At 39.4% G+C, this 12113-nt stretch overlaps 1 protein-coding gene across 1 annotated transcript in view; it reads right to left on the minus strand.

The window, feature by feature from the left end:
• The window catches only part of LOC100485985 (extracellular calcium-sensing receptor), a 53057-nt gene extending 41086 nt beyond the window's left edge, over positions 1 to 11971 (minus strand). The window contains exon 1 of the mRNA XM_031891770.1: positions 11900 to 11971. Coding sequence (XP_031747630.1) covers positions 11900 to 11971 — 72 coding nt within the window. The remainder of the gene's footprint in view (positions 1 to 11899) is intronic.
• Between the last annotated feature and the right edge of the window lie 142 nt (positions 11972 to 12113).

The following is a 12113-nucleotide window of genomic DNA, read 5'->3' on the forward strand; positions in this document are numbered from 1 at the left end:
GGAGACTTTCCTTGGGCCGGGTTGGAGCTGCAGAGTGCCATTGAGCCCTGTGGGAGACTTTCCTTGGGCCGGGTTGGAGCTGCAGAGTGCCATTGAGCCCTATGGGAGACTTTCCTTGGGCCGGGTTGGAGCTGCAGAGTGCCATTGAGCCCTATGGGAGACTTTCCTTGGGCCAAGTTGGAGCTGCAGAGTGCCATTGAGCCCTATGGGAGACTTTCCTTGGGCCGGGTTGGAGCTGCAGAGTGCCATTGAGCCCTATGGGAGACTTTCCTTGGGCCGGGTTGGAGCTGCAGAGTGCCATTGAGCCCTGTGGGAGACTTTGCTTGGGCCAGGTTGGAGCTGCAGAGTGCCATTGAGCCCTATGGGAGACTTTGCTTGGGCCGGGTTGGAGCTGCAGAGTGCCATTGAGCCCTATGGGAGACTTTCCTTGGGCCGGGTTGGAGCTGCAGAGTGCCATTGAGCCCTATGGGAGACTTTCCTTGGGCCGGGTTGGAGCTGCAGAGTGCTATTGAGCCCTATGGGAGACTTTCCTTGGGCCGGGTTGGAGCTGCAGAGTGCCATTGAGCCCTATGGGAGACTTTCCTTGGGCCGGGTTGGAGCTGCAGAGTGCCATTGAGCCCTATGGGAGACTTTCCTTGGGCCAGGTTGGAGCTGCAGAGTGCCATTGAGCCCTATGGGAGACTTTCCTTGGGCCGGGTTGGAGCTGCAGAGTGCCATTGAGCCCTATGGGAGACTTTCCTTGGGCCAGGTTGGAGCTGCAGAGTGCCATTGAGCCCTATGGGAGGCTTCCAAAATCATGCACAGAAGGATCAAAGTCAGAAAGGTTTTCCCGCCATTTACGATTCTTCGGATACAAAAATTTTGTGACTTTCAGATCACCAATACGATATTATTGTGATTTTTTTTGGAAGCATTTTCATGACAGTTCTGATCATCACAAATTAATCCAAATTTTACCCATTTTGGGATTTGAACTCGTACTTTGATGAATCAGCCACTTTGTGACGCAACCATAACTCACCCACTCCCAACCCAGCCCAGCATACCCTCATTCTTATATACCTGCCCTGATGTCACTGAAGGGGCAAAAGCGAGTACAGGGCTGGCCATAGGCTAATTGGACCTACTGGGCCCAATAGGCCCCTGCACCAGCGGGAATAAGCACTTAAAGCTGTCCAGCCCGCCCCCAACAATGACTGCCAGATAATGCTTCTATGTCTTCTGGGACATTAAACACAAAGTGGGCACTGGATTCATACTGCTTCTACCCTGGGGCAGTTATCCCCAACCTTTTATACCCGTGAGCCACATTCAAATGGAAAAAGTGTTGGGTAGCAACACAAGCATGGAAAAAGTTCCTGGGGTGCAAAAAAAATGGGGAGCTATAATTCACTCTTTGGTAGCCCCTATATGGACTGGCAGCCTATAGAAGGCTCTGTTTGGCTTTACACTGGGTTTTATGCAACCAAAACTTGCCTCCAAGCCAGAAATTAAAAAATTAGCACCTGCTTTGAGGCCACTGGGAGCAACATCCAAGGGTTTGGTGAGCAACATGTTGCTCCTGAGCCACTGATTGGGGATCACTGCCCTGGGGTATTCACATTGTGCCATGAAATGTTGGGGGCCAATGGAACAAGAGAGGTGAAAGGCAGGGTTTCACCATCAGTCACTGAGAGGCAGGGACTATTTGCCCACCCAGCCCTGGAACCCTGTGCCAGCTGGCAACACCTTGTGTAGGGGGCCCCGCCAAAATGGTCCCAATTGGGCCCACAGTTTACAAGACCGGCCCTGTCTATGAATGACCTCCCCATCTAACATTTTGTTTAATAGTTCTTCCTCTGTTCCAGCTATTTTGCCACTTTTGCTAACAAAGCAGCTGACGTGTTTAACATTTTTTCTAAACATCGGTGTAGATACAGTAAATGGCATATTTCTATATTTCTAAAGTGATCCAGTCTTGGATCTTAAAGGGGAACTCCACCCAAACACAATTAAGCTTTTTGAAAAGTAAACATAATTTTTAAGCAATGTTTCAATATACATTACTTACATACTTTAATGCAGTTCCCTTTAATACAGTTCCCTAAGCCCCGCCCCCTGTTCTCCTGGTGATCTGGCTGGCTACTTTGAGACTCAAATACAATGTAAAATTAGTTGCCTGTCCTCAGCCTGCCTTCAGCCTGCCTTCAGCCTGCAAATCCCACAATTCCCTGCACACGTGATGTCAATAAGGAAAGGAACATCACAGTGCAATGCATTGTGGGTTATGTCGTTCCTGCATGCTGTCTGTAAGCTGTGGAGAAGTTTTTACAATTTGTAACATCAATGTTTAAGTCCCTCCTCCCCTGCCAGGATTTCAAATGAGGCAGAAAGAAGAACTGTTTTGCAGCTGGATTTCACCATATAAAATGGTATTTATTTATACATACAGTAATTGGTATGTTAGGGGTTTCTGTGTTGTGTGGGTCTCTTAGACAAACTTTGGTTCATAAGCTGGAGTTCCCCTTTAAGCCAGACTAACACCTATAATTTACACAAAAACACAGCTCACAGCCCTAATATAGAGAAATTTGTGTGAATGGCTTTGTGCTAGGGCAGTACAGGTATGGGATCCCTTATACGGAAACCCATTATCCAGAAAGTTGCGAATTACGGAAAGCCTGTCTCCCATAGACTCCAGTTTGATCAAACAGTACAGAATTTTAAAACTCATTTTTGTTTTCTCTGTAATAATAAAACAGTACCTGTACTTGATCCCAACTAAGATATAATTACCCCTTATTGGGGGCAGAACAGCCCTATTGGGTTTATTTAATGGTTAAATGATTCCCTTTTCTCTGTAATAATAAAACAGTACCTGTACTTGATCCCAACTAAGATATAATTACCCCTTATTGGGGGCAGAACAGCCCTATTGGGTTTATTTAATGGTTAAATGATTCCCTTTTCTCTGTAATAATAAAACAGTACCTGTACTTGATCCCAACTAAGATATAATTACCCCTTATTGGGGGCAGAACAGCCCTATTGGGTTTATTTAATGGTTAAATGATTCCCTTTTCTCTGTAATAATAAAACAGTACCTGTACTTGATCCCAACTAAGATATAATTAATCCTTATTGGGGGCAGAACAGCCCTATTGGGTTTATTTAATGGTTAAATGATTCCCTTTTCTCTGTAATAATAAAACAGTACCTGTACTTGATCCCAACTAAGATATAATTACCCCTTATTGGGGGCAGAACAGCCCTATTGGGTTTATTTAATGGTTAAATGATTCCCTTTTCTCTGTAATAATAAAACAGTACCTGTACTTGATCCCAACTAAGATATAATTACCCCTTATTGGGGGCAGAACAGCCCTATTGGGTTTATTTCATGGTTAAATGATTCCCTTTTCTCTGTAATAATAAAACAGTAACTTATATTTGATCCCAACTAAGATATAAATCCTTATTGGATGCAAAATAACCCTATTGGGTTTAAATAACGTTTTATTTATTTTTTAGTAGAATTAAGGCATGGAGATCCAAATTATGGAAAGACCAGTTTGTTTGGGCTGCTGGGGCCTACCTGTGGCTTAATGTAGGCCCAAACCGGATAGTTTAACAGTGCCAATACAACTAAACACTTTTGGATCCCAGGGTATGCTCCTCACTACATTTCCTCACTGGTCTCCCTGCATGTTGCTGGTCGTCTCCTCCGCTCCTCTCAGAGCCTCCGTCTTTTTACACCATCCACACCCACTGCGCTCTCTCGGCTTAAACCTTTCTATCTCGCTGCTCCTTACCTCTGGAACTCTATCCCTGAATCCCTCCGTAGGGAACACTCACCCACTCTCTTTAAGATAAAACTCAACTGTTACCTTCTGGAGCACAAAAACATTATTTTGCCCAGTCCTGCACTTAAGGGCAAATGCCCATACCTGATGCACTCTTACCTTCCAGTTTGTGCCTGTATGTTACCCAACCACTCAGATTGTAAGCTCTACGGGGGAAGGGACCTCCTTCCTACTGTTTCTCATACCCCATGGCACTTATATATATATATATATATATATATATATATATATATATATATTTATTGTATTTATTATAACACTTGCCCTCCCTGTGTGTAATTGTGTATATTGTAAGATTGTACAGAGCTGCGTACCCTTGTGGCGCTTTATAAATAAAGTTATACATACATACATACATACATACATACATACATACAAGAATAAAAGGGATGTGGCTGAAATACATTTTGCACGCATATCATGATACGTGTTGAGAAACCTGATCACTGCTAGTCACAATGCACCATTATCACCATTATCATACTGAGCTCTCAGTACTCAAGAAAAAAAGAACACAGAGCTGGCTAAGACAATATGGCTTATAAAGAAAGGGTAACAGGTGTGGGGGTGGGAAAACACAGGAATTTTTCATTTGTTCTCATAAAAGTTAGAACAATAGAGGGTTGCTAATTTGGCTGGCATCTCATAGTGAATCTCTTAGGTTTTACTCCCAGTTGGCTTGAGGCTTCTTTAACAAAATAACCATTCAGGGGTATTTTCTTTCAGAGCACCGTGCCAACAAGTTTCCCCTCTCCTAGGTACCCTTGCACCCCCTGGGTGTGCCCATGCTCAGGGCAGAACCCCCAGCTTGAATTAGAACAAGGTAAAACATGGCAGCTGGAAAGTACCCTGGGCTGGTAAACTTGGGTAATAGGTGACTGATTGGGGAAAGGGCACAGTAAGCAGATCATCCACTTTCCTCAACCTTCATTTTGTATGGAGGAAGAGGAAATAAATCAGCTGCCACTTGATCTTTCATGCAGCCTCACTAACAGACATGGCACTGGCCTGTATGGAGCTACACATCTCCAAATGGAAGCACAAAAGTTTCCATTTTTAAGCCAAAACCTGCTCAGTGTAGCGCCACACAGGCCAACGCCATGCCTGTCAATAGGGATACAAGAAAGGTCAGGTGACAGCGGATCCACTTTCCTCCTTCTTTGATCAAAATGCTCGTGGTTGATCGACTCAGTGTGCCCCTTATAGTACAGGTATTGGATCCCATATCCGGAAACCTGTTATCCAGAAAGTCCTGAATTATAGAAAGGCCATCTGCCATAGACTCCATTATAAGCAAATAATTCTAATTTTTAAAAATTATTTTCTTTTTCTCTGTAATAATAAAACAGAACCTGTACTTGATCCCAACTAAGATATAATTACCCCTTATTGGGGGCAGAACAGCCCTATTGGGTTTATTTAATGGTTAAATGATTCCCTTTTCTCTGTAATAATAAAACAGTACCTGTACTTGATCCCAACTAAGATATAATTACCCCTTATTGGGGGCAGAACAGCCCTATTGGGTTTATTTCATGGTTAAATGATTCCCTTTTCTCTGTAATAATAAAACAGTACCTGTACTTGATCCCAACTAAGATATAATTACCCCTTATTGGAGGCAGAACAGCCCTATTGGGTTTATTTAATGGTTAAATGATTCCCTTTTCTCTGTAATAATAAAACAGTACCTGTACTTGATCCCAACTAAGATATAATTACCCCTTATTGGAGGCAGAACAGCCCTATGGGGTTTATTTAATGGTTAAATGATTCCCTTTTCTCTGTAATAATAAAACAGTACCTGTACTTGATCCCAACTAAGATATAATTACCCCTTATTGGAGGCAGAACAGTCCTATTGGGTTTATTCAATATTTAAATAATTTTATAGCAGACTTAAGGTATGGAGATCCAAATTACGGAAAGATCCTTTATCCAGAAAACCCCAGGTCCCGAGCATTCTGGATAATAGGTCCCACACCTGTCTCTGTGTAGTGATTAACTATGAATGTTGTTCTCCTTTGATTTATAATCCTATTCCCATTTCCTTTGAATATAGCACAGACTGTATCCCTATCCTGCCCATAACTATGGGTATGGTGTGTATGCCAATAACTACAAATGAGTAGGTTTTCACTGATCCAATTAATGTTTTTTCAGATGATTGTTCATCTATTTCTATATTGTATATTCTGGGGAAAAGAATCTTTGTAGTGGTCTCATCTAGTATGTCTGTATTATACTTAAATAGATAATGGGGCATAATATGACCATAAGTTTCCATAAGTTTAGATCTGTACAATAACCAGTATTTATTTTTTTCCCAGACAGAATCTGCTCAGTCAGCCAATTACTACTACTACTACTTTGAGTAACAACTGTCCCTCTTCCACCGTCCAAGGAGATTCCTTTAATAAGTAGTTGCTGTTGGAAGAAAAAAAATATAATTATAATGATTTTTCCGCTTATTGGAATGTGTTTATATAATTAAAGTTCCTTCCTCCCTCTATAGGCATCTCACAGGTTCGGTGGTCTCATATATATAAAGGACAGTAAACAATGCGCTGCAGTTTGGGGGCTGCACACACACACAATACATATTTAAGACAGACACAAATAATAAAGAAGTTGAATTACTATAGATTAAATCAGAATAGGAGGCTTTCAGTCTATGTACAGTATATTATAGGGGATCCTTACAGACTTATCCTGTGCTGCTTATCCATGATTATGAGGAGACAATGCTGAGACTTTGAAGATTTTCTTTTGGGAGGTAAGTACTATAAGTCCTGTATGGACTCCTGTGTTATAGTTCCTGCAGCCCATCAGGATTCCATTGCTGGATATACAGTAGCTGTGATAATCTATTTCATTACATAATGGAACACTGCACAGTACTGTGCTGCATAAGTGTCTGTAGGGATGTACATTCAGCTTATGTCATGTTTCAGGTTAAGGGTCTCTCTCGCTGTCTATTGAATCTATCTATCTATCTATCTATCTATCTATCTATCATCTATCTATCGTCTATCTATCTATGTATCATCTATCTATTTATCATCTATCTATCTATCTATCTATCTACCAATCTATCTATTTATCTATCTATCTATCTATCACCATCTATATCTATCTCTATCTATCTATCTATCTATCTACCCATCCACTATCTATCTATTTATCTACCCATCCACTATCTATCTATCTATCATCTATCTATCTATCTATCTATCTATCTATCTATCTATCTATCTATCTATCTATCATCTATCTATCTATCATCTATCTCTATCTATCTACCTATCCACTATCTATCTATCTATCTATCTATCTATCTATCTATCTATCTATCATCTATCTATCTATCTATCTATCTATCATCTATCTATCTATCTATCTATCTATCTATCTATCTATCTATCTATCTATCTATCTATCATCTACCTCTATCTATCTAATCTATCTATCTATCTATCTATTTATCTATCTATCATCTATCTATCTATCATCTATCTATCTATCTATCTATCATCTATCTATATCTATCTACCTATCCACTATCTATCTATCTATCTATCTATCTATCTATCTATCATCTATCTATCTATCTATCATCTATCTATATCTATCTACCTATCCACTATCTATCTATCTATCTATCTATCTATCATCTATCTATCTATCTATCTATCTATCTATCATCTATCTATCTATCTATCTATCTATCTATCTATCTATCTATCTATCTATCATCTACCTCTATCTATCTAATCTATCTATCTATCTATCTATTTATCTATCTATCATCTATCTATCTATCTATCATCTATCTATCTATCTATCTATCATCTATCTATATCTATCTACCTATCCACTATCTATCTATCTATCTATCTATCTATCTATCTATCTATCATCTATCTATCATTTATTATCTACAATGTATATCTGTGTACATCTGTTTGCCTAGTGTTTATCTGCATATCTGTCTCTCTATCAATTGTTCTGGTTATTGTCTAGCCTTTAGCTTTCTTAATGTGCACATAAATCGCAGATATACATGTTTCAGGGATGTAGGGTTACAGTCATCGGAATGCAATGTAATGAAAAGGCATAGAATGTAACTGACGGAATGGCTTATTGGTATACTGTACAGGTATAGGACCTGTTATCCAGAAACCCATTATCCAGAAAGCTCCGAATTACGAGAACGCCATCTCCCATAGGCTTCATTTTAAAAAAAATAATTCTTATTTTTAATAATGCAGGTTGTCCTGATGAAATGTGAATATAGTCCAGCAAAAAGTACTATAACTTTGCACTCATCTATATAATAAGATCTGTGTAATTTGGGAAAAATATTTCTGTTTCTCATTAACACATTTTAAAAGAGGCTATCCATAGGAAACAGTATATGAAAATAATTTTGTTTTGTATCACAACAATGATGGAAGGGGATGTTTTACTTTAAAAAGGCTATACAGGTATGGGACCCATTATCCAGAATGCTTGGGACCTGGGGTTTTCCAGATAAGGGGTCTTTCCTTAATTCGGATCTTCTACCTTAAGTTTGGTAAAAAAATTATTAACAGTAATTTAACCAACTAGGATTGTTTTGGCTCCAATAAGGATTAATTATATCTTAGTTGGGATCAAGTACAGGTACTGTTTTATTATTACAGAGAAAAGGAAATCATTTAACCATTAAATAAACCCAATAGGGCTGTTCTGCCCCCAATAAGGGGTAATTATATCTTAGTTGGGATCAAGTACAGGTACTGTTTTATTATTACAGAGAAAAGGGAATCATTTAACCATTAAATAAACCCAATAGGGCTGTTCTGCCCCCAATAAGGGGTAATTATATCTTAGTTGGGATCAAGTACAGGTACTGTTTTATTATTACAGAGAAAAGGGAATCATTTAACCATTAAATAAACCCAATAGGGCTGTTCTGCCCCCAATAAGGGGTAATTATATCTTAGTTGGGATCAAGTACAAGTACTGTTTTATTATTACAGAGGAAAAAGGAAATCATTTTTACAAATGTGAATTATTTGATTAAAATGATGTCTATGAGAGATGGTCTTTCTGTAATTCAGAACTTTCTGGATAATGGGTTTCCGGATAAGGGATCCGATACCTGTACCTGTAGTTGTGCTTGCTCATGATCAGTCAGTGTCCCACAGAACACAGCAAGTTCAATTATCCCTTAATCTGAAAGGTTCATTTTCAGTTTCTGCATTTAAGGTGGTTGTGGATTATTTCAAGAAAAAGAGTAAAAAAGCTGCACAAAAAATAGAAGCAAATACTTTTTAAAATACATCTGCACAATAATCATACTAGATATCATAGTAAAATAGATCATTTGTGATAAGTGTGGCATTGTGTAGGGCTATGTACATGTATACTGGTACCGTTATCCGGAAACCCGTTAGCCAGAAAGCTCCGAATTATGGAAAGCCCCGTCTCCTATTGACTCCATTTTAATGAAATAATTCAGAATTTTAAAAATGGTTTCCTTTTTTCCTGTAGTAATAAAACAGTACCTTGTACTTGATCCCAACTAAGATATAATTACCCCTTATTGGGGGCAGAACAGTCCTATTGGGTTTATTTAATGGTTAAATGATTCCCTTTTCTCTGTAATAATAAAACAGTACCTGTACTTGATCCCAACTAAGATATAATTACCCCTTATTGGGGGCAGAACAGCCCTACTGGGTTTATTTCATGGTTAAATTATTCCCTTTTCTCTGTAATAATAAAACAGTACCTGTACTTGATCCTAACTAAGATATAATTACCCCTTATTGGGGCAGAACAGCCCTATTGGGTTTATTTAATGGTTAAATGATTCCCTTTTCTCTGTAATAATAAAACAATACCTGTACTTGATCCCAACTAAGATATAATTACCCCTTATTGGGGGCAGAACAGCCCTATTGGGTTTATTTAATGGTTAAATGATTCCCTTTTCTCTGTAATAATAAAACAGTACCTGTACTTGATCCCAACTAAGATATAATTACCCCTTATTGGGGGCAGAACAGCCCTATTGGGTTTATTTAATGGTTAAATGATTCCCTTTTCTCTGTAATAATAAAACAATACCTGTACTTGATCCCAACTAAGATATAATTACCCCTTATTGGGGGCAGAACAGCCCTATTGGGTTTATTTAATGGTTAAATGATTCCCTTTTCTCTGTAATAATAAAACAGTACCTGTACTTGATCCCAACTAAGATATAATTACCCCTTATTGGGGGCAGAACAGCCCTATTGGGTTTATTTAATGGTTAAATGATTCCCTTTTCTCTGTAATAATAAAACAGTACCTTGGGTACTTGACTCCAGCTAAGATATAAGTATTCCTTATTGGGGGCAGAACAATCCTATTGGGTTTAATTAATGTTTTATTGATTTTTTTGTAGACTTAAGGTATGGAGTTCCAAATTACGGAAAGACCCTTTATCCGGAATACCCTTGGTCCCAAGCATTCTGGATAATGGGTCCTATACCTGTATAAAGTTCCTCTAGGGGTAGCCCATATAGAGAGATGCCAATTTGTATCTGCTTGGAATACACTTCCTTAGAACTGTCTGCAACTGAAGAGCTTCATTTCCAAAGAGTTTTATTTCTAGCTAGAATGTCAATAACTTGGCTATGGAAAGATCCTGCTTCAGTTAGAATGAATAAATCTCACATTTTCACTCATTTGATTTCAAGACATAAAGGATAAAAGTAAGGGGGCAATGATATAATGATATTTCTTTAATAGCAAGCACATTACAGATGAAGAACATACTATTCCTAATGATTTGGTGTATGTTGAAATAGCCTTATCACATTCAATGAGTGTTTGTGTCAAGTATTATTCTAGTCTTTACACCTGTACCATTTGTTTTACTGAATAGGATAAAGATGTCTCCAGGTTCCCTTTCCATTTGCCTCCAATGCTGCTTTATCCTGATCTTATTGCTTAGTCGCGGCGTTGGTGGAACATCACAGGGAGGGTGCCGTCTGTCAAATGAAGAAATTCTGGGTTATTCTTTGCCTGGAGAAATCACGCTGGGGGGATTGTTTGCTGTGCATATGGATGTACAATATCCTGAAGTCAATTTCAGGGAACCACCAAAGTCGATCCAATGTAGCACGTAAGTTTATCCCTTAACATCTTCTTCCGTTCCACTGTGTAGAACTTACATGGGGTCATTTGCTTCTGCCCCTGCTGCAACTGCAGGAGCACTAGGGGCACAAAAACATGTCCCTTATAGCTTATTAAGGCTGATGCCACACGTGGCGTTTTTACGCTGCATATTTTCTAATTCTTTCGGCGGCTGAAAGACGCCCTATATCATCATCCATAGAAATAACTTGAAAAGACTTGAAGCAAACCACACAAAGCGTAAATACATTAGAAAACGCCTTAGCACGGATTTTTCAAGCGTTGGCTGAAATACGCCAGTATTTGCAAAGCAAGCTATTCCTATGTATACACAAAGGCTGCTTCCAGACCTAGCGGAAATAAGCGGTGTTTTTTACTATTTTGCACTATTAGCACCATGGAAACGGGATTTGCTACGTCACCAGTACTAGGCTGAAAAACGCCATAGTCAGGGGATGTGTGGCTTGTGCGGCGTTTTAAGCTGAGAAAAAACACAGCATAAAAACGCCTTGTGTGGCATCAGCCTAAGACTTACAGCAGGGGCAGCGCTTCTCATTGCACCTTGTGGCAAATTAAAATCTGGTGTGAAGTGCAGAGAGCAGCATCAATGCTAGCAAGGTAGTCCTGAGGCAAAAGTTAGGGTGTGTGAATTCCTCCGCTCCTCGTGAATACAGTGCTGCCAAATGCCAGCAGTGCTGTATTCACTTGAAGAACACAGAGACCTCTGGTACATTTTTAAAGTGCAGGGCAGGTAGCATAGTGCAGATAATATGGTTGATGGCACCCATTTTTTAACTGTCCGCTCTACCCTGCACTTACTAAATGATCCCATATACCTTATATACAGAGGGCCAGAACTTGAAGAAGGCAAAAGAGGCACATACCTCTGCTGACTTCTTTAATTCTGGTCCTGGATTGAAGAGCAGGCGAGTGACAAAAGGGGTTGGGGAACCCATTGGGGTTTACCTTGGATGCCTTTCACTTTTGCTCAACTCTATATGGACATCGCAGCACTAAGGGGTAAAAAAGAGCACCACTTTGGTTCTCAAATGAGCTCTGAAGTCTAATTTTCTTACATCTTAATAACAACATAAGGTA

The sequence above is a fragment of the Xenopus tropicalis genome, chromosome 8, assembly GCF_000004195.4.
Source record: "Xenopus tropicalis strain Nigerian chromosome 8, UCB_Xtro_10.0, whole genome shotgun sequence".
NCBI lineage: Eukaryota > Metazoa > Chordata > Amphibia > Anura > Pipidae > Xenopus > Xenopus tropicalis.